The sequence below is a fragment of the Heloderma suspectum genome, chromosome 2 (assembly GCF_057233095.1).
Source record: "Heloderma suspectum isolate Gila_16-S chromosome 2, 16-S_ref, whole genome shotgun sequence".
NCBI lineage: Eukaryota > Metazoa > Chordata > Lepidosauria > Squamata > Helodermatidae > Heloderma > Heloderma suspectum.
The window spans coordinates 294,343,271-294,366,830 of NC_139459.1; the positions used below are offsets into that span (position 1 = coordinate 294,343,271).

Sequence of the window (23,560 nt, forward strand, 5' to 3'; positions counted from 1 at the left end):
CCAATCAGTGTGAACAACACTGAGTGAAATGAACCAATGGCCTGTCTGACTTGGTAGAAGGCAGCCTCCTAATTCCTATGTCCCTAGACTGAGACTGTCTGAACCACATGGAGAAACCATTGAAGGAATAGAGCTTCCCATACAGTTAGGGCACAACCCTATCGATTGTGCCCTTGATGACTGGAAGTCCCCAAACCTGGAGGCTTCCAATCATCCAATGCAGGGCAGGAGTGATGGAGGCATCCTCCCACCCTGCGTTTTTGTTAGTTTTTAGCCCATTTAGCAGTGGTGCTTCAGAGGGGGAGGGAAGGAGGCTGGAGAGGCTTCAGGATAGCTCATATCCTGGCCTCTCCAGTCTCCTTCCCTCCCCGCCCACTGATATGCCCCCTTCCCCCCCCCTCTGAGATTGCTTTTCTGACCTCAGAAGCCAGCCAGTGTGGTTCTTTCTGCGCTGGCTGTGAGGGGGTGGGAGATGGGGGCAGATCTCTGACTCCCACTCCCATAGTCGGAGTGCTGTCTCTGACCTCAGAGGGAGGAGTCCCCAGTATCCTATGGCCCCTCAGACAATGTCTAGGGGCCATCGGATTGCTCCCTTAGACACACATTTAGCTGGCAGCCAACCAAAGTAGATCAGATTATTCCTCACTAGGTAGGTACCCAAACAGCACCTTTCAGGCAGACAGGCTATATTCTGTTTAGTGAAGGTTATTCCTTCACTTGAAGAGGCTCACTATGATTACACTTTGTAGCCTCTGCTTTAAATCAGGAACCCCTTCTACAGAAGCCAAGCTTCCCCCAGCTCGAATGATTGGATTTGAACTAGTGGGCACATTGAAAATGGCCAGTTCATGAGGTTCACCTAGGGAGGTGGTAGAGCGAGGGTGGGCAACTTGTGGCCCTCCAGATATTGTTGTACTGCAACTTCCATCAGCTAGGCAGCATAGCCAATGGTGAGTCATGATGGGAGTTGTAGTCCAACAATGTCTGGAGGGGCACAAGTTGCCCACCCCCGCACTAGAGTGAGGTGCAAATGCAGCAATTCTACTTTAACACTCCTATCCACATGTCACAGCCCAAGACACATCTTTTACACTTTTTTGCAGGTGGAAGTTTATATGACTGCCTTCCTTCTCTGTTCTGGATAAGGATGGTTTCTCTTCTTGCAACCAGCACTAATATAGATAATATCTCAATCTGGTCCTCCTGCTGGAAGTGTGCTTGATTGTCCATATTTGGGCCTGATTCTACTCAGTTTCCTGGAACTGGAACAGTCCCGTTCCTTGGTACTGGAAATATGCTTGGAACTGGAAATATGCTTCAAACTAATCCTTGTATCATATGATTCTGATAATAGTTTCTGGAAGACTCTGAGAAAGTAATTTAATTCAGGCTTTATATCTGCCCCACTCCTTTTCAGTGTTCACAGGGTTATTCTCCGATTCTTATCAAGCAAAATCCAATCTGGGACAAATATTTGATTCATTATAACTGCGAGAGATGTGCTGTAGCCATATGTATTGAGTGTTAGGTTTATAGATAACTTATGGTAGATTAAAACTGTATCTCCTTGAAGTCCTCTTTTTGCATATCACTTGTTTTCCATGCTTATTTCTGTTGCATTAATTTTTGCGGTCTTTGTTTAATGTGTTGTCAATGGACTATGGGCAACATGTGTGGATGGCTTGAGCATTAGCTCATTTTCTTTCTTCCTTGTAATAATGAGTTATATATTCCCTTCCTTAAGTCCTCTTGTGTTTACAATTTTCCTTTACTGGAAAATGAATAAAAAGTAGCTTGTTTTCAAAGGGAAGAAGTATTGGCAAAAATGGAACGTTTCATGTAGAGGCTACTATGCTCAAATGACTTGTATTCACCCGTTTATTTTATACCATGTGATGGGGATATTACTTTTAATGAAACTTGGCCATCATTTATGATATTTTTTGTGTTCAAGAAAAATGAGGTGTTGTCACAGATGAAAGATGCATATTTGCATTAGCTATATATTGCCCCCAAACCAAAAAGTTGATTGATGGATTTTTGATATTGCTTGGTAACAGCAGACCCACCTCACAGCTGTGTTCTTGAGTAATCTCCTTCATTTTAGCTTTTACACAGGAATTTCTTACCCAAATGATAGGTCAGCCTACCATTAATTGGATTGCGCAAGGCTTATGTAGCATGAGTTGATCACTGTTCGAGTCACATGATATTGTTGTGTGTTTGTGAACAGGTCTATTGATGTGGTTTTGCCTTAAACAGGTGACTGAACAGAGTATTGGCTTTGTCAAAAGCAAGCTAATGTTCCTTAACTTTCAGTTGATATGTCTTTATAAGAGCATATTGTTAGAAGATGGTATCTTGATATAGAGATCTCTCTGGAATGTTTGTAATGGGAAAGATATCAATGTTTGGGGAAAGTGATATCTCACCTCTGACGTCAGTGTTGTGCATTTCTCACTGCTCTGAGTGGTGAGATGTTCCAGGGTAGTGCTACCTGGGTTTGACCTCCTTCAGAGGAAAAAACACTGGACACTTCTGGTGTTTGTGTAAGAAGAACATAAGAAGAACCATGCTGGATCAGACCAGATGCCTTTCTAGTCCAACATTCTGTTTCCCCAGTGGCCAACCAGATGCTATTGGGAAGCCCAGAACAGGTCATGAGCACAACAACACTCTCCTACTCATGTTCCCAGCAACTGGTATTCAGAAGCATACTGCCTCTGATACTGGAGGTATAAAAGCCATCATAACTTCACCCTGAGCATTCTGGTCAGTGGGGCAACAGTACCACCTGAGGAATAAAGCAGTAATAGCTGCTTTATAGGTAATTTTGTTTCTTTCTTTGATATTGGGATTTATAAATATCCTACATCTTCCTATAAAACATATCCAAAGCACCTTATAATCAAGATTAAATTATACAACCAGCCATAAAATCGCAAAATATCCATACATCACAGGAACAATCTTTTTAAAAAGCGCATTGCTGCATCACAGCATGTATGTGGAGTTCATATATGTGATTTCTGTTGTACACCAACTGTGAAAGATGGGTACACCTAGGGAACCATTGTTGGTGTTTGCTTCATAACTATGGGTCTCTCTTCCCCTAATGTTTTGGCAAAGTTTGATTACTTTCACACCACTACAGTTAGCAGCAATCTGGATGCTGCCTTGGGCAAGAATCTTGCCACAAGATGGATGGCCTTGGTAAAGCAGCTCCTTTACTTTAGGACAAGGAAGCCATCTTGGAGGATAACTCTTGGCCATCAGAGCATATAGGAAAGTGCTAGATTCCTAGAGCAGCCACTTTTTCCTGCATGACTCCATCTTGAAGATTGTGCTTTCTTTAAGAACCACCACTGTAGGATGCTGGTATCCTCTTGGAAGAGGAACCTGTTGGCATGACCAAATAAACATGGGGACCAAGGCTGATAGGGGAAGGTGAGCAGCAGAGAGACCAACTGGTTAGAATGTGGCTGGTGGCTAGTAACATTTCCTGAGATGGTGAAATGTTTAAGACCACCTCAGCAATTAGATTCTAGAAATAATTATTGCACAGAACATTTGAACCTACATTCAGACTTGTGTTTAAGTGCTCATTCATTGCCTTTTAGTGTATAATCATCTTGTTTCTGTCTCTGAACATCCAAATAATACCTCCAGGTTAGATTACTGCAATGCACTTTACGTGGGGTTGCCTTTGAAGATGATTCAGAAACTGGAGCTTGTGCAAAATGTGACAACCAAATGGATAACAGGAACCAGAAGGTCTGAGTATATAACACCAATTCTGGCCCACTTGCACTGACTGCCTATACATTTCTGATAGCAATTCAAGATGCCGGTTTTAACCTATATAGCCTTATATGACCTGGGACCACAATACTGGATGGAGCTTCTCTCCCGGTATAAACCTACCTGTACCCTACAATCAGCAGAGGTTCTCCTCTGAGGGGATTTTGGAAGACAACAACAAGGAAGAGGGCCTTGTTGGTGGTAGTCCCATCATTATGGAATGCTCTCCCCAGCAAGGTCCAGCTGGCATCAACACTGTCATCTTTCCAGCACCAGGATTTTTCTGTTCCAAGGCATCTTATGGCATATAATGGGCTGTTTAACGCATCAGTTGAAAGCTCTGGCATGGGCTGGTCCATGAAGTCATGAAGAGTCGGAAGCGACTGAATGAATAAACAACAAATCACTGATGTTGTAGTTGTTTTGTAGGGTGGTTGCATTTTAGTGGATAATTGTTTTAGCTGTTTTAAATTCTCTGTGTTTTTGATTTTGTTGTAAGTTGCTTTGAGTCTACTTTTTTGCTGAGAAAGGTGTCTAAGAAATCTTGTTGCTATTGTCATTGAGACTAGCCACAGTAAATATTTGTAGGATTGGGGCCTGAATGTTCAGCTTTTCTTTCTATTTGTTAATAAAGTATAGCACAGCCCATTTGATACAGAGTTGGTTTGTAAACCACACATTACTTATGGAAAAGACCACAACAACTTCCTCTGGTAATAAAGGAGCGTAATCTATAATTTACACAAGAAACCAAAACAGATATTCTAATATGATTCTGATTTATAGGGGAAATCTGGTACCAAGCTCCAAGTAAATTAAGAACCTAAGAACCACACACATGCATCAAGGGCATAATTTGACTATAAGTATTTTCCCAAGAACCCCAGAAAGGCTAGCATTTGCAATTGCTTTGCTTTCGATTCCATGCAGTCTACTTTGTTTTTTAACCCCAGACCTCGAGGGTTTTGTAAACTAAATTAAACTGACAATACAACTAAGATACTTTGGTTGTTGTCCAAAACCTGGTAAGGCAGCCACCAGACTCAAAGATTCAGTTTTTCTTGAATGTGTACTTTCTAGCCAAGTCCACAACTTTATAGCTTGCAACTCTCAAACATTAACTCCTCCCCATGTCACATGTCAATCTGCTTGGGAAACTGAGTCAACTTTCAAAAGCAGTTGATTATATGTCATGGAAAGCTCCTGTCCCTCCCCACTTAAGTTGATAATCCAGCTAGGCAAGTCTACACCCCAGGCACATCTAAAGTAATTCATTAGATCCCAGTTTATTTCCTGGTCTCTGCAATAGTTCCCTATTAGATGGACCTGCTGATGCATAGGGTAGATTACCATGATAACAACCTTTTCCCCATTTCATGGTAAAAAATATTTATTTAATATGGATGTATAGGGTTGGGTTATCTTGATGCTTTGCTGTGGTATCAATACAATTGGGGTAATACAATCTTGGTTTAAATTCCATTCAAATTAAGAAACTTCAAGGTAAAGAAATCTGCCATGCAGATCTGCCGGCTCAGTCCTGAATGGGTCAGAGAAAGCTTTCAGAGATTCTCGACTAGGTGGTTTTCTAAGGAGAGGTGCCTCATAGCTTCAGGGCAGCCTAAAACATATGCTGCTTTGGTTGGTTGGTTTGTCATTCATTCATTCATTCATTCATTTCATTTCATTTCATTTCATTTCATTACCACCCAATAGCCAAAGCTCTCTGGGAAGTTCACAAAAATCTTTGTTCCTGAAGATGACGCAGACCTATGTAGATGAATCCAGGGTCATGAATGTCACACATCTGTTAATCAAATCATGTAGCATTGACCATATTTCTTCCATTTTTATACAGACAGAAGTGTGTGGGCCCCCCTCATACATTCAGTTAAATCTGTGGACAACAGGGGCATGTCTGGAGGGAGAGCACTAATGTCAGGGACAGACAGAGCAAGCTGGCATGGTCTGATATCCATGTATTTTCTAAACATGTGAAGTGGAATCTATGAAAGGGGCTTGAATCCCGAATGTTTAGAAACCCAGAACAGTCCTCATAATGGTAGATTCCTGGATTGGTGATGATCACAACTAATGTCTAGCGGAGTGAAGAATCTTCTTTCAGCCCCACATCTAAGGCTGAGAATTTATGCATACTTATCAGAGATGCAGTAAATATATGCATAGGGTCATATTGAAATTCACTAAAGGGGTACAATCACAGTTCTGTCTTAGCATTTCTATGCTACCCTTTCATCGAAAGGCCCCCAAAGTGTCTCAAAGTCTCAATTTTTTAAAACAAAACACGAAATGCAACAGAAGGATCACATCAAACAATAAAACTAGTAAAAATCACAACAGCAGCTTTCACAATCTAATACAGGGACAATGTCAGTCATAAAATATCAATTGCAATATAATAGTCTTCATAAGACACAAAAAACAGAGAAGGAAAGGGCCCTATCAGTCTCTCAAGGAAAGGAGCTCCAGAGCCCAGGTGCTGCCACTGAGAAGGTCCTGTCCTGTGTACCTACCAATCTAACCTCAAACATACCTCAGGCAGTATGCAGAGGAACAGAGCCTCCTGTGAAAGTCTTACTGGGTGGGCAGAATCATATGAAGTAATTATTCATTCCAGTACCTAGGATCCAAATCACTAAGAGCTTTAAAGGTAATAACCATCTGTTTGAACTGGGCTTGGAAACAAGTCAGAGCCAATGGCCCAGTTTGCATGACATGAGGGTAGTATATAAGCCACAGTAACCATCCCTGCACATGCTGACCCATTTCCCTAATTATCCTTGCCAGGCATGGGTTTTTGTGATGTCTGAAACTGACAAGGGGTGGTTGTTGGGGTGGTTAACAAACCACCCAGAACTAGGAGTGCACGAAAGCCACTTACGTGGTCTTGCAGCTTTTCGCGGTGGGGGGGAGGCGCTTCGCTGCTTCGCAAATAGCGTTGCCCTTATTTTCGCCATAGTTAACGTAATCTTTACGTAGACTACAGCGACCAAATAAGGAACGTGAATGGCGGCTCTCTATGGGGGCCACCATTAGCCGTACGTGGTTTTTTTTTTTTTAAAGTCACCCGTGATAGGCTACGTGACGATTTACGTAGCCTATCACGGCTGACTTTGCAAATCTAGCCGTGATAGGCTATGTTAATCATCACGTAACCTATCACGGGGGTGTGTGGTTTTTTTTTTAGTTTTATTGGAATGGCGGCGGCGGCAGCCAGTCGAAAGATCGGCTGCCGCCCCCGCCCCTGACGAAGACCCGACGAACCGCCGCCGGGACCCGCTGCCGGGAGGGACATTCAGGAAATGTAAGTCCCGTCCCAGGGGGGGTGCGGGGTGCGGGGGGGTGGAGAATTTCTCCCCGAAATTTCTTCGGGGGGCCGAACACGTTGGCACTCGGCCCCCCGAAGTTTCGGGGAAAAATTCTCCGCCAACCCTACCCAGAACCCATGGCCTGTTGTAGACTTGTGGGGTGCCTTGTTAACCACCCCAAGAAGCCACGTTTGCTGGATTTGGATGACATGAGAAGCTGCAGCAGAGGGTGTGAGCCGGCAATTTGGCACTTCTGGCTGCCGCAACCCACCATGGCTTAAATAAGTCACAGTGGGCTGTGGTGACTGTGCAAACTAGGTCAACGAAGACAAGCTAAAACCGGAGTAACATTAGCAGTATAATGAGCCCCTAATCACATTCTGCACCAGTAGTAATTTCCGAACATTCTTCAAAGGCCACACTGCAATAGAGACCACACTGCAATAGTGTAACCTGGGTGTGACCAAAGCGTATGTGTGGCAGTGGCCAGCTTTGCTTCTCCAGGAAGGGCTGTCTGTGGTAGGCAAACTAGCCAAAGCTGTGCAATAGCAGCATTGGATACAGCTGTACTCTGGCCATCCAGGAGCAAAGCTGGCTTCTCCCAAACTGCACATCTGATCCTTCAGAGGGAGTGCTACCCCATCCCTTAGGCTAAACTATCATTCCCAGATAGACTTTCCTAGTGACAAAAGGCAACTCTGTCTCGTTTGGATTAAGTCTTAGCTTGTTAGCCCTCATCAAGCCCTCCACAGCCCCTGGATGCCAATTCAGGGTTTCCACTACCTCTATGGCATTTGACAGAAAGGAGAGGGAAGCCTTCTTCAGGAGTTCACTAAAGAGAATCCATGGAGGGAGTTGGGGATGGATGCTGTACTCCCAACTTCCCCATGTTGACAGGGAAGGTCTATGAAGGGTGCTGTCACTGCATTCAGCTGAATGCAATTCCAAAGCGCCACATGATGGGAACTCTAAGAAGCCAGGGTTCTCAGTCATGTAGAACAGTATGTATTCAGCTGAATGTGCTTACCTTGTCCTTGCAGGCCTTCTCCATCAACATGAAGAGATGGGATGAAAGGGCAAGGACAGAGTGTGCATCCTTGGCTCCCTCCACACTTACAGTTAATCTCTCTTTGGTGAACATCTGAAGAGAGCTATAGAGCTGGGCATCATCCACATATTAATGACATTGTATTCCAAATCCCATGCATCTGCTGCCTATAGATATTTATTGCAGTCCACTGAAAAATAAACAGAAGTTACATAGGAGAATTTGTTGGAGAAACTTCTACAGCTGCTGTTATTGTTATTTCTGAATGACAGCATTTTACATGAAACAGAAAGGCGTGCATCTCTGTATCTAATGCCATTATCTTTTCTGGAGAGATTCTGTACAAGCTGTTTTGATTGATGGGTTACATCTGTGGTCGCAGACTCAGTAAGAGAATGACAGATTCAAGCTCCAGTTTTAAGGATTTCACTTCCATTCTTGGGGAAAAATAAAAAGTGGAAATTTCCTTTCACAGCATATTTGGGTTTTATATCATAAAAACGTTCTCCCCCACCCCCAATTTTTTTTTGGATTCAGTTCCTTTGAAATCTGTGATTGTGATCAACATTTTAGCTAGAGTATTTCAAACAAGTGCTTCAGTTTCTCCTCCATTAAAACAATAATGTTTAGCCTTCAGCTACGATGCACTAATTGGTTTTCTACATTCTTATTAGGAAAGTATGTTTTGTTGATTGTTTATTCAGAGTAAATCAAACAAGTTGGAGTGGGCAGAAAAGGCAGATGCATTACTGCCATGTCTTAATTTCTAGTAATTTAATTTAACCTATTCAGTCCTGTGTGCTAGCTCTAAAGCAAAAGCTTGTGTAGTCTGTATTCAAGGCTTTTGTTTGTTTGTTTGTTTAAATTAATAAGCTTATAATGTTCTTCCCAAAATTTTGAAAACCCATTAGAACGTGTTTAGTTGTTTTTGTTTTTCATATCCAAACCATCAGTATAACCCCAGGGACTGGGGTTAGAACCCCAAGGAGCTATTCTGCAAGGAACTATTGTACAGTGTTCATATTACATTAAAAATAATGATGACAACATTTCCCCTCACATTGACTGTGCAGTAACTGAGAATTCATTGTGAGCTATATAATTGCTTGTTTCCTCCAAACAGTATCTTTTTTAAGTGTTATGAGACTATGCAGTTATTCTTAGGCTTCAGTGCAACTCTAGACATGTCTACTCAGAAGTATCTCCCAGACTCCCACTGAGTTCACTGGGACTTACTTTCAGGCAAGTGCATAAAAGGATTGAAGCCTTAGTAATGCGCACCCATTTAGAAATGGTTTTTTGTTTGTTGGTTCATTAATGAATAAAGGTTGGTTTCAGATCTTGGCTTGTTCTGAATGTGGTAACCATAGTTTCCTGGTATGGATGTAATGGGAAGCGGTGGTTAATTAACCTAGGAAGTTTTCAGTCGTGGACCGGTGCACCAAGGAGAGAGGAGGGACAGGGCAGCATGATCAGGAAGAAGGCTCTTGCATATCTTTGCTTAATAAGCTGAGATACCTTACACCAGTGAAGGTAGGTGGCTCCGATGTCAGTGGGGCACTGAATCCATTCCAGGTTTCAGTCAGACCAGTCAGGACTCTAGAGGAGCTATCCAAGGTGCTTTGCACCTTATGTCAAACCAGAGACTGTGTTGGTGGCACAGAGGGTGGACACCTCCAATCTGAAGTGTTGTAACTACTACTTCCTTCTTTGTCCTGGGAAGCCAGGGCTTCATGTCCGCCTTTCTGGGTCAGTGTCACCCCCCCCCCCATAAAACAATTCAAGAAAATATTCCATTCTACATCTCCAAAATCACACTGAGGAGAGAATGGGGAGCAGACATTGGAGCTCGCTCTCTCACTCTCTTGTCTTCCACCATCCAATCAGGTATTTCGGAAACCATGGTTTCACTTTATGAGAATAAGCAGCTTAGAGCCATGTGCTTGTGCACTCTCCCTTCCTCCTTCAGCGCGTCCACAAGGAGGAGTTCGGAAGCTTTCACTGCCATTGTAGACTAACTGCAGCTTGTTGCCTCAGTTGAAACCACAGTTTAGGGTTTGGATGGCACACTTAAGTGGAGTTAATTTAGAATGGACATGGAAGCTTCCAATTTTCTTCAAGCAGTCATGCTGGAGGAGGAGAGGAGAGAGGGAATGCACTGACCCAAGCATTACATCCAAACATAGCCTCTCTGTTTTCTAAACTGAAATAAGGTGTCAAATATTTGATCTCTTTTAAGAGATGTCATTTCTTTTAATGCAAGCAGGGTAGTTAATTGGTTGCTAAGTAGTACCTGACATCTAAGGAAGTGTAACAGATATGAGTATGGCAGAGGAAAGGAATCAGCTTGTTAATAGGTTTGAATTACTGTGAACAGTGTTATTTGAAGAGCAATAGGGTTCATTCTTTGTGAATCACCAAATAAACAAACAAACAAACAAACAAACAGGGTGGGTGGGAGAAAGATTAAATTTTTAAAAAGTGCCTGATGTATGTTTGCCTCCATTACAAGACCACCAACCAGTCTAGGAAACAATGTATGATTGGCAGCTTATCGTCAGGAGAGCCAAAGTTCTTAGACAGTCCACAAGCGTTTTGAAGATCAAAGCATAAACACATTAGTAGAACTCTAGCTTTATCTTAAGTGATCAGTCTCTTGCTGTCAAAAATGTGGAAAATCATAGAAACAACCACAATCAAAACATGTTCAAGACTGATGTGGAGAAAGGAAAATATGCCACAATTAACATGTTACTGTATATTGCAATAATTTCACTGTTTATCATAGAAATTGTGATGTCTAGACAACTTTGGCTGATAATTTATTTCCCACAATAAATGCCAGATACATAGACTCTTATGGTGAGATTTATTATTATATAAATGGCCTGTGACTCTTTCAGCATTCGTTATCACACTTGAATCAAATCCTATGTATTCTTTTGGAGATCTGACTATAGCAATATGTGAAAATGTTAGGTATAACTGGAAATTTAGAGAATTGTAACAAAGAGCAACCTACATTGGAAGATTTCTGGATGCCCGGGTTTGATCTGTAGCATTCTGGCTAGATCTGTTTTTTTGCAACTTCCCCCTGACCCAACATAAAGTTCAATAGACCTAAGAATACAATCTTGGTAAAACAGCTGGCAAATCCACACCTGCTTAAATAACGTTTGCATAACCCTAAAACAGACCATGGGTTATGCGAGGGTTAAACACTCGCTGGTTTCTCATGGCAGGGGTTGCATATTCAAAATGGTGGCCACACAAGCCCCACATGCACCACAGCCTCACCATAGGTTAAATAACCCACAGCGGGCTGTTGTGAACAACCCCACACATTACCTAAATATTATTTCTTTCTCATTCATTAGAGGCAGTCACTTTCTTCCACATGTGAACAAATGTAGCCCATCTTTGCCTATAATTAGCTTGGCAAACTGAACTATTTTAAAAATAAAATTGCAAAGTGGTTCAGTTTTTTCACAGCCCAATTCCAAAAATCAGACCCTATGATAGTCCTGGTGACATCATTGTAAAAATGACAGGGTTCAGATGCCATACCCTGCAAACCCTGTCCTGCTACCCCATTCCCATTCCATTTACCTGGCCTTGTGGCATGCTTAGCAGTGTCCCAGGTGCAATACATCCTGGAACATGTAGTTTTCAGGATGCCTGATGGACTCAGAAGGCATAATAGAACTACATATCCCAGGGACCCTGACACTTGGGATGCTGACATTGCAAATTCAAGGTGCCAGGGAGAGAGAGAAGCTTGGGCACTTGGATTACAATCTGAGGCAAAGTAGAACTTGGGGTGGGAGGTGGAGATGGTGCTCAGTTGGTCATTCAGTTGAGCACTTCAAGTTAGATATAAAATCATAGAATAGTAGGGTTGGAAGGGGCCTATAAGAACCCTGAATCCAACCCTGCTCAATGCAGGAATCCATGTCAGAGCATCCCTGACAGATGGCTGTCCAGCCTCATCTTGAACGCCTCCAGTGTGGGAGAACCCACCACCTCCCTAGGTAATTGGGTCCATTGTCGTGTTGCTCTAACAGTCAGGAAGTTTTTTTGAATACATTGTATTCTGAATCAAGTGCTTATGAACTTTGGCAGCATCACTAATTGAGGTCATGCCAAAAAGAACTGCTGTTAACATGGACATAACTGAAAAAGTATATCTGCGTACCATTTGCTCTTATCACAGTTTCTCACTTCAAACACAGACAGGTTTAATCACCCAAAGAAAATTCAGCAACAAAAGATGGCTGGCATGAACTGGGCCTTCATATATTCACATTCTCTGTGTTGTTTTAAATATCACAGATCCTTTGGAGAATCTGCCCACTGAAGTTTTACTTTTGGTAGTTCTTCTGTTTCTGAGGGATAGTCTAAGTATGAGTTGCAGAACAGAGTGAGAGAGAAAAGTGTGAGAGGAAGCTGGGAAAAGCGATAAGGAAAGACACCTTTTAGAAGTGCAAACATTTTTATAAGTGCAAAATTGAAGGCCATTGTTTTTATTTATGTATTTATTTGATTTGTGCCCCACCTTTCTACCAAAAAATGACACTCAAGGTGGCTTACAGACACAATTAAAATCAATTTAAACCATAAAACAATACATTAAAATTCAATAAAAACATAACAATTACAGAATAAAAAAATAAAAAACAGCACCCAGCCCAATAAACCCACCTACAGGCCAAAGGCCTTCATGCACAAAGCAGTCTAGCAGAAGGACAGCAGAGAGGGAGTGAACCTAGCTTCCCTTGGGAAAGCATTTCACAGCTTGGGAGCCGCTACCAAAAAGGCCCTCTCTCGGGTCTCCTCCAAACGCACCTCTGAAGGCAGAGGTCTCAAAAGAAAGGCCTCTCCAGAAGGTCTTAAGAACTAGAATGGCATATATGGAAGAAGGTAGCCTGGTCCTGAGCTGTGTAGGGCCATAACCAGCACTTCGAATTCTATATTCATATATGCATGTGTTACAAATTTTAGCTTGTAGTCTCCCCTGTCCCAAAGGTGGATAACGGCGTATATAGAGGTTTATATCCAGTTGGTGTCCTTTTGCAAATGGAAAGGTCTTCAACCCAGCAAAGGTGGAATGGGAGCGAAATGGAAAGGGAGGCAATTTTTAGCAATTCCCCCTCTCCTGTATGCCCCCTCACACCACCTCCCACAACTTTTCCAGTGGAGCAGATGGGGGGTGCTGTAGTGGGGAAGGCAAATCATGAAAATCAGCCCCTTTCCCATTCTGCTGACATCCCCATATCACTGAAGGAAGGCTTCCATCAGCGGAGGGACACCAATTGGATACAACTCAGAATATACAGTGGACAAAAATGGGGAAAATACAAGCAAGTACAAACATAATCCTGAGTTGCCTATCCTCATCATGTCCACTTATTCCACCTTCTTAGTTTCTTCCCTACACAACCCATCTTACCATCTCCTTATTGCCAACCTGTATTCCCTAGTGTGTGGCCCAGGTCCAATCTTACCAGGCTTTCCCCAAGTACATTTCCCAAGTACATCAAACTTAGCTTCTCTCTCCCCCCCCCCTTTATTGGTTGAACATCTGTGTATTCTTTTACAAAGTACTGTAATCTATTTTACCTTTTTGGTCTTTGATTGGTCTTTATGGTCTTTGATTATGGTCTTTGATTACAACTCCCATTGCATATTAATATTGTGTTACAATGTTTATGTTCCCTCTAGGTATACATGTGGTACAATACATTACAGACATTTGCACTGTGCACTGGACAATTACACCAGTTGTAATTAATGAGCATGGAGAAATATTATGTAGGCTGCATCGTGCCATGCTTACTGTGGAATTTACTTTGTTCCATGCTTTTTAATATTGCATATCTGTTTTCTATGTATTCTGAGCAGCAGAAATATGCTGAACTAGATAATCTGTTTCTTGTTTCAGTTACAAAGATGAATAATGAATTTACAAGCCCCAAGTAAGTAAATAACTTCCCAGGTTGTATGCTGATTTGTTCCAGCACATAATAAGCTAATATATTCAAAAGGAATATTGAAGGAGTCTTAATTAGTTTGTTATCTATCATGGCCTCAGTACAGAATGAGGAAAGCTTGTGTTTATTAGCACCCATTTATATTTGACATACAGTGGACTGAGGAATCTTGGGCTAGTTCTACACTAGTGCTTTTTATCGGTACTGAAGTGCACCGATAACTGTTGGGGTGCATTATGTAGTCTGTATATCACTTTTCAAGTGTTATTTCCCATTTTTTATTTCATATTATCCACAATACTGCAAACAATGTCATTGTGTGTGCTGTGAGGTATAAATGTGCAAGAGGGATATAGTGTCACCGTGATGGGATTGTATCAGTATGACATGAGATATAGATATGGCCATGGTAGAAAAATTGTGGTCTGAACAGGTCAGATGGTCACAGCAAAACTGGGGTGTCTTAAAGCTGTCTTTCACCCTTTATCCATTAATTCAGTGCTCGGGATTCAGTGCTGGTAGCTCGGGAAACCAGGATTATGGTGAACCATATTGAGGTTCCCCATAGGTCATTGATAGATGAACAGTTCCTTGTTATTTGTACCAGAGATGTTGTGAGGCCTGAGTTCAAGGGATCCCTGAATCTATTCCCCAGGAAGGAACCTGAGTGTCCGTTGGTGCCAGTGGAAGGTGTGCCCCCCCCCCAGTTTAAGGCACAATCCTATGCGTATTTTGACAGAAAAAAGTCCTACAGCTCCCAGCATTCCCCAGTCAACATGGCTGGCTGGGGAATGCTGGGAGTTGTAGGACTTTTTTCTGTCAAAATAGGCATGGGATTGCACCCTTAATTGCCACGCAGGGGGTGATTTTTAGGGGGGATTGCAGTTGGGGAGGGAAAGGTTAAGGTCCTTCCCACATGCTGCAATGCTCCCCGCCCTGCCCCTGCTTCCTGCCCAGGATGGCAATTCAGCTGAGAGAAGAAAATACTTCCACTGGTGCCAATAGGGAGGATTTTTTTAAAGCATAATTGCCAATCAGGAGGAGATTTCCATCAGGAAATGCAGATTTCTGACTTATGGGCTGGGCCCCAAACCTTCTAAGTGCTCAGCAACACCCCCGATTTGTTCTTAGAAATACAACAAAGCATTAGCACGGTCCATGCTTCATTGGACAAGTGGTACCTACTAGTACTTTTGTGTGCGTGTGTGAAAGATAGCATTTCATTGAACACATAGCAATAATATCCTTTCAGTGTATTTTGTTTATGTTTAGATAAATGTCTCATGATATCTGTGATCATGGCCATTGTTTTGACTCTCTGCCTATATTACCAGGGACACTCTCAGCTGATTTTGTTCACAGCCATCCATTCACCCTTAATCCTTCATTAATTTATTGTACCAGGATAAATGGGGGAAGAGGAGAGTGATCGTTTCTGATGTTATACAACCTTGGTTACTTCGCAGATTCAGCATAGCTCTTCTTATGCTCTTATGGTATCAAGACAAAGCCTGCATGGGAAAATGAATAAGCTGTTTAGGAGGACGGCAGCTCTCAGCTACATCTCCCAACTCTACAACCTGATTGTTTGTTTTTTTTTTTCATTTGTGGTACTTTCAAACTTAGCATTAATTATTTACATCTCATGCAATTTTACTCGTTTCATTAAGAATGCACCAGGTAAAAATCCTTACAGTACAACTAATGATAACAGTCTGTCCACATGAATGCAAGGGGCCCAGTTAAAACACAAACTTGATTTTCTATGGCTGAAAATATGTGTTTAATTAGAATAGCACAAGGGAGAGGAAAAGGAAGGGCCTCATGAGAATAGCCCAGGTGTATGATCTTTCCAATGACACATTCCCCCCACTCACCCTTGTAAAACAACTGGCTATTCATAGATGTTGGAGTAACATTCACATATATGACCAAGTTAAGTGTTAAAAGAGAAGAAATTATTTATTTAAAAATCTGTCCTAAAGATAATATTTCGAGTGGCAGAAGAATGCTATTCATTCTCCTTTTACTCTCTCCATTCTCTTCAGAAGTTCCCAGCAGAAAAAGCATGTAGGCACACTATGAACTAAAAGCATGGGAGGCAAATGTATAGACATGAAATAGGAGCGCAAGCTCTTAGAGGAGGAAATAGAAAAGCTAAGGCTTAAATGAATATTTTATTTGAAGGCCAAAATCACCAGTTTGCTCAGTTTTCTATTCTGAGTTTGCCCATATGTCTGAAATACGGGCAAAGTATATACACCTGTTTATGCAATGCATCCATGAGGTTTTCAGGTTTCCTTATCAATATGCATGTGCCGTCTTCTTAGGACAGACTATAAAAGCTTTGAATGGATATGGAAATAGAGGTCTCTGTTTCAGGACTGGCCCTACAATTACGCGGGATGAGGTGGGCGCATCGGGTGGCATGGAATGGGGAGAATGGCAAATTGTGCCCCTCTCCCCACCCAAAGGGCCTGCCGCTCCCTCCCCATGCCACACTGCCACCTCTGGTGCCTGCCCACCTCCCTGTTCACCAGCCATCCTCTTGGGTGGCCACTTAAGCCTTTCCCCCCAGCTGCAGGGGGCTCTTGGGCCACTCCTGCAGCTGGGACATCTCATGATATTTTGGCCCACTCTCTCAGGAGCCCTCTGTGCAGCTGGGAAAGAAAGTAAGGAGGGGAGCTGCCTCCACCTGTGGCACCTGCCCATCTCCATGCTGGATGGCCATCCTATCAACTGGCTGCTTCTATCTTCCCCAGCTGCAGGGGCCTCCTAACAAAGTCAGCCGAAATCATGAGAAGTCCCAGCTGCTCCCACGGCTGGGACAACCCATATCATTTCGGCTGACGCTGCCAGGAGGCCCCTGTGACTGGCAAGTGCAGAGGGAGGGAGGAGGAGGAGCTGCTGCCACTGCCACCACCACTACCCTCCAGAAGAATTGGGGTGGTGGCACCAACTCCAGGGGTAGCACTGCATCCTCACTTGAGTCGGCAGGATGTCTGCTCTGTTTACTGCTGGCTGGCAAAGCCCGTCACCTAGTCAGGTTGATGAGATAATGAGTAGATCACTCGGAATATTAAGTATTCTGCTGTGCATAAGAACACAAGAAGAGCCCAGCTGGATCAGACCAAGGGTCCATCTAGTCCACCATTCTGTTCATGCAGTGGCCAACCAGCTGCCCACAGGAAACCCAGAAGCACGATTTGAGTATGCCCATGTTCCCCAACAACTCGTGTACATAGGCATACTGCCTCTGATAGTGGAAGTAGCACATAGCCATCAGGACTTGTAGCCATCGATAGCCGTAAACTCCATGAATTTGTCCAATCTCCTTTTAAAGCTGTCCAAATTGATGGCCATCACTACCTCTCGTGGATATAAAGTATCATGATCTGGAAAATACATGCTATATAGTACACAAGTTTTTATATTCTGTGTTGTGACCATAATACAGTGCCAGACCTTGCTCGTTTCACTTAATTTGTTGCAAATAGCAGCTCTAAAGATTGCAAATGGCAAAGGAAATGGAGGTGGGTAAGATTAGTATGAAAACGTGTTTTCAATTAAAAGGAGAAAGGGGAGATTTTTGAAAGAGGTTTTTCCTGTGTTTGAAACATACAAGACTTGCAGTTTTAGGAACACTGTGCCAGCCATTGGATTAGTACTTCCTTTCACACACCCTCACAATCCGGAAATATGTGATCTCATCAAAAGTAGTGTGAGTATTGTTGGCAATTTTACTGAAACACATTGTGAGAGGTAACTGAAGTGCCTTTCAAAACATGAATGAGCAACTGGCAAGCAACTGAAATAGTTTTGCTGTAATGATTCTGTGTAATGTAGAGCATAAACTGCTCTGAAATGGAAACTTGAGATGGATCAAAATTATAGCCCTGAAGCCAAAGAACAATTTACATTGTGGAAGGCTCTAAGCATAAATGACACACCTTGTTTTAGGGGAACCCCCCCCTCCCCATGAATAATCAAGTGATATCTTTTAAATCCTAAAGGTGTGTTTCAAATAACAGTCCTGCACTGAGACAATTCAGAGCAAAATAAGTTAACGTTTATGGAGAGGAAAATCGTCCTGTTCTTAGGCTTCATGGGATACTTTTCCTTCATCAGAATCTTTTGCAAGAGGTGTTGAATAAAATATGAGAACTTGAACTGTTACATCAAAGCACATGTACAAATCACATTCAGTATTACTACCCCAATTATGGATTACTGGAAATTAGAAAAGTTGGAAATACTGCAAACATTAATATGTTTATTGAGTTCCAGTTCAAAATTTGCAGTGGTATAATGACTTTCCTCAATATATCTTGCATGTTCAGATAAACAGAAACAATAACGGAGATAGTGGCCAGTCTTGGACCAATGGGTTGATGCTGCTAGAGCATGGGTGAAGAACCTCCGGCCTGTGAGCCTAATCTGGCCCGTGGTGGCTTGTGCACCTTCCATGAGCCTTGCCCCATCAGGTCCCCAAGCCCTGCCCCTTTCCCAAGCCCCTCCCCTCCCCTTCCCAAACCCCAGCCTTGGAGGCTACTGATCACCTAGAGTGATCTGTGTGCCCACTTCCACTCTCAATGCAGTATTAGCTGTTAATTCTATTATTGAAATAATCTGTGCAAGAAATAGGTTTTTTTTAAAAAAAAAAAAAAATATAGCTCCAAGCATAGTTTCAGCCACAGCATTGGTTTGCAAGTGGGTTTAGCCAGGGTAAATAATGGATTGTTACATTGCTGCCTTCACATATGGAGGTGGAAAGCTTGGCTCATGGCAAAATCATTCAGTATTGTCACAAGAATATTGCCATTATAATTTTGATTTTATATTGTGATTGGTTTTATTTTAGAGTTAAAACCTACGATCAGTTCCAATATAGCTTGCAAAAGTTGCTAAAAACAACAGATCTTCATGGAAACAAGATAAAGCAAGATTTGCAAACTATTAATGTAAACTGGATAAAGTTTGAATATATTGGATAAATACTCCAGTGCTAGTTTCCATGTTTTTAAGGGTAAAAAATGACTCTTGCAAAGTGCCTGAAGAACTGGTTCAAAAATTATGAAGGATCAGGGAAAGGAGGTGTGTAATTCACTCACATGGTTATATTGGGCTCTGTCCTATGTCACATGAGTGGACCTTTGCTCATGCAATGCAACTTACTGTTGCTGTTTTTCCCCATGCACCCCACAAAATATGCTTTTGAGGGTCCCCCAACCCTCCAAAGAAGTTTACTAGGTACTAGACTGTGCTATGGCCCCAGCTCAAGACCAACCTTTTCATGCAGGCTTTCCTTGAGGTGTGACCCAGCCACTGATGATGGTTGTTATATCTTATGCTTTTATCATTTTTGTTAACCCCTTTGATAGTTCACTGGAAAGTGGTATATTGATTGATTTGATTTGTCTCCCCCCTCTTTCCACCATGAAAATGGCACTCAAAGTGACTTACAATCATAGATAAATGATTAAAACGATTAAAACAATAATAAGGCCAATACATTAAAAGCACAATTATTTAAATAAATAGTTCATAAGTTCAGGGGGACATGCAGGGTGGAGGGAGAATCCTCCAGTTTCCATTTTGCTGGTGGACAGATACAGCCCACTGTAACACCTGAAGCAGGGTTGGTCTTTCTTACAGTGAGCTCCAGATGTTGTGACATTCAGGAGCCCAACTTCAGACAACATAGTAGAAGTGAGCAAACTCTAGTAATTTGCTTCCTTGTTTCTTCAAAACATTTTGACCAGCTCTTGACCACACTGTAGTTTCTTTTATGTGGCAGCAGTTGCATTATTTTCGTATTACTACCGGATAACAAAGTGTGCTAAGAGAGCAGCGTAACACAGATCATTATAATTAAAAATAGAGTAGATGCTGAACTTCCCCCAGCAAGATTCAGAACAGACTCAAGGAAAATGATTTATTTTCAGGACTGAAAAGCATTTTTAGACTGAGCTCATTCTGAAGTTTGTGCTCCGTTGTTTTCCCAGTGATGCTGTTGCAATCATGACCAGGCCAAAGGCTAACCAGACCTTTCTTTTCCCAAACAGAACTACTGCCAGCATAAGTGACAAGGATTTGTGCTGGCAAGGGCCTCCATTAGACACTAGACCCTGCCATGCCCCAAGGAATTATGGGAAAATAGCTTCCCTGCTTCCCAATAATATCCCTAAATTTCCATGGTTCCTGGTGGCCATAGACCCTATTGTTCGGCTTGTGGCAGCAGTTAGGGCTTAATGGAGGTCCTGCAGTGAACACTTGCTGTTGTCAAGATAGTTTGGGTCAGGGAAGGTAACCATGGTAACAAGGACTAGGGGTGCCATAAAAAGCCCATTTCAAGCCATCTATAGACTTCAAAGGGATCTGAACCCAATTCCAAATGGTCTTCAGAATATTAAAGTTTTAATACTCCTCCTCAGCCTGAAATTAGGTGCCATCACTAATGTAGAATAAAATACAGTGATCTGGAAAGATATTTGAAGAAGATACCTTATAGCTGAAAAATTGTATATTTCACTGCTAAAAATGGTTCTTTAACAAAATGCTAAATACTCTTAAGAATATTTACTGAAGGACAAAGTATTGCCTTTTATTTTACTATGTGTATATTTTATGAATAGATAAAAAGGCAACTTACTTGCTTTGTTATGTTTTTTTAAAAGATAGAATAGGGAAGAAAAAGACACGGAGAAATGAAAAACATGCAGCTTCGAGTTTGCTGTCTACAGTGCTTGGACGATACTATGATTAATTTTATATGTAGGTTTCCAGATGTTGGAATTTTATCCCAATTTTAAAGTATCACTAATGTTTAACAGGACATGTGTGGAGTACAGCCTTTAACAAAGTTCTCTTTCATAAACCTAGGCTCTAGTTGCAAAACAGAATCCAGGGAAATATTTCTGACCAGGAGCTGAGTGAACAGAAATTCCAAGGGGGGGGAAAAAGAGAAAGAACCCAACGCAAGATGAGGAAGCCTGGATTGTTGCCACGCTTGTTTAGGAAGATTACAGATAGGCACCAAGTGTTACATTTACACTCTGTGAACACAGTCCTCTTGGTGTTAATTTGGATGGGCATCTCCAAAGCCCAGAAGGATTGCACAGGTGTGGAGTGTAAGCAGTTGGAGAATTGCATTGAAGAAGTGCTTGAGCCAGATGAATGCTGTGCCTCTTGTCTACAGCATGGCTGCACCTGTGAAGGCTACCAGTACTATGACTGCGTCAACGTAGGCTTTGTCAACGGCAAAGTCCCCGAAGGGCAGTCTTATTTTGTTGACTTTGGAAGCACTGAATGCTCATGCCCCAAAGGGGGAGGCAAGATCAGCTGCCAGTTTATGCTGTGCCCGGACCTTCCGCCCAACTGCATTGATGCTGTGCTCCCGTCAGATGGGTGCCCTCAGTGTGGAAGAATAGGCTGCATCCATGAAGAGCAGAAGTATGCAGCAGGGCACACGTTCCACATGCCTCCGTGCAAGGTATGCCATTGCCCCAATTCTGGAGGGGACCTCATGTGCTATCAACTCCCAGACTGTAATGAATCCACATTAAACCCCCATAACCCATCTGATACCGGAGACACTGAACCAGAGCGGCACTATGATGACCCCTACAGTTATGACCAGGAGGCCCCGGAAGGGGACACCACGCAGGTGGAGCCTCCTAAGAAGTACTACAGTTACTCAGCACACACGGAACAAGAGAGCATCGGCCAAGAGCAAAGTGAGGATTATGATTATCTTGCAAGCAGTGTCACCCCCCCTGCACTAACCCATCCTGTTTCATACACAGAAGCTCTGTCACCAGTGAGCACAAATGCTCCTACTATGCGCCATCCTGAAACTAGTCGTGCCACTGAAAAGAGCGAACAAAAGATTCATACAAGCACAGTATCAATGCCCAAGGTTCAGCAGAGTCATAACAAAATGACCACTGCAAACAGCATTTTAAAGGAACGAGTTGTGGTTACAACTGAGATGCCCCGGGATATGGCAGAAGTGGAAAAGAAAAGCCCAGCACATCGAGAGAGAAATGAGCAAGAAGAAAATGCCCGCTTTAGAATCAAACTAAACATGAAGAAAGACAACAAGCAGAAAGAAAACAAATTGTTGGGCTTAAAAGAGTCCAATGTGACTCAGCTGCATGGGCTAAACTCTTTGCTGGAGAAACAGGAAGGAGATAATTTCCCCCAGATCAAGTTTAATCCAACACCACCATCTCCCATTGCATTGAAAGAAGAGAACAACCGGATATCCCAAAAACAGTCTCAGACACTTTATCATTACCAGCCTGATGAGGATGTAGATCCCAATTCTGTTCATACTTCCTCCAAGTTACCACAAGGTAAGGTTTTGTATACAATACTATCACGTTACTTAAATCATTGTCTTTGCCTTCTTTCAGCCTTATACAATATCAAGTGTGGCTGCGATCTTCAGTAATATTGACTCTCTCTCAGTCTCATTGGCCACAATCAAGTCACAAGTCTCTGTTGAACTGTAGCCTGTAGCTTTTAGTGCAGTGGTGCAGAACCTCAGACCCAGGGGCCAAATGTCCAATCTGGACCTCTGGGATTCCCCAGAAGGCCACTCACTTTCACTGAGCCCCACACCTTTCCCCCAACCTCTGATGATTTAGTGGTTTCCTGTCTTTGGGGCAGCTTCCCCCCTCCCCCTTCTACAAGGTTGAAATGCCTCTCCTAAGACTTAATTGCTGTCAGTAAGAGCTTTAAACTACACTATGCTGGTGGTTTTTTTGGATATTTTTGACCTTGCCACCTTTGCCTTTGTCCCTGCCCACCACTGGAACATGGCCCCGAGAGCTTCTCAAAAAGTGGAATTTGGCTCTTGGGATGAAAGAGGTTCCGCACCTCTAGTTTAGTGGAACTATTTCAGAGTGAGTAATTCAACAGCTGCAGCATCTATAATGCTTGAAAAACATAAACAACTCTGATTTTTTATGAATATTTGTTTGGTTTTGTGGACTGTACTGTATTCTATTTTTATTTCTATCCACTTTACTTTAATCCATAGATAGTTGACATTGTTACCTAGTGTTATGTATCTTCATTAGAGATGTTCAGTCTGAGAAATTACTTACCAAATGGGGAAAAAGTCAAAGTTTAAATATAAATATCCGATGAAAATGCTGAATGATAATCATTTTGCTAAAAAAATAAGTTTTGCTAGTATAGCTGGCAGGTGTTATGTTTCAAGATTATATTATGTTTAAAGGTTATAGCTGGCAGGTGTCATGTTTAAATTTCCAGTTTTAAAATATAATGGGTAAATAATAGCCCATTAAAAAAAAGATTGAGTTTTGATCATGTTGCCTTTTGTGACCATTCTATGCATTTTGAGATATCGACTTAAGGTACAA

The 23,560-nt window shown here is 42.3% G+C and overlaps 1 protein-coding gene across 1 annotated transcript in view; it reads left to right on the plus strand.

Moving 5' to 3' along the window:
• LOC146354843 (fibulin-2-like) overlaps positions 1-23,560 on the plus strand; it is a 134,815-nt gene that overhangs the window by 36,229 nt on the left and 75,026 nt on the right. Inside the window, exons 2-3 of the mRNA XM_084829823.1 lie at positions 14,120-14,153; positions 21,051-22,525. Coding sequence (XP_084685949.1) covers positions 21,151-22,525 — 1,375 coding nt within the window. The 5' untranslated portion in view covers positions 14,120-14,153; positions 21,051-21,150. The remainder of the gene's footprint in view (positions 1-14,119; positions 14,154-21,050; positions 22,526-23,560) is intronic.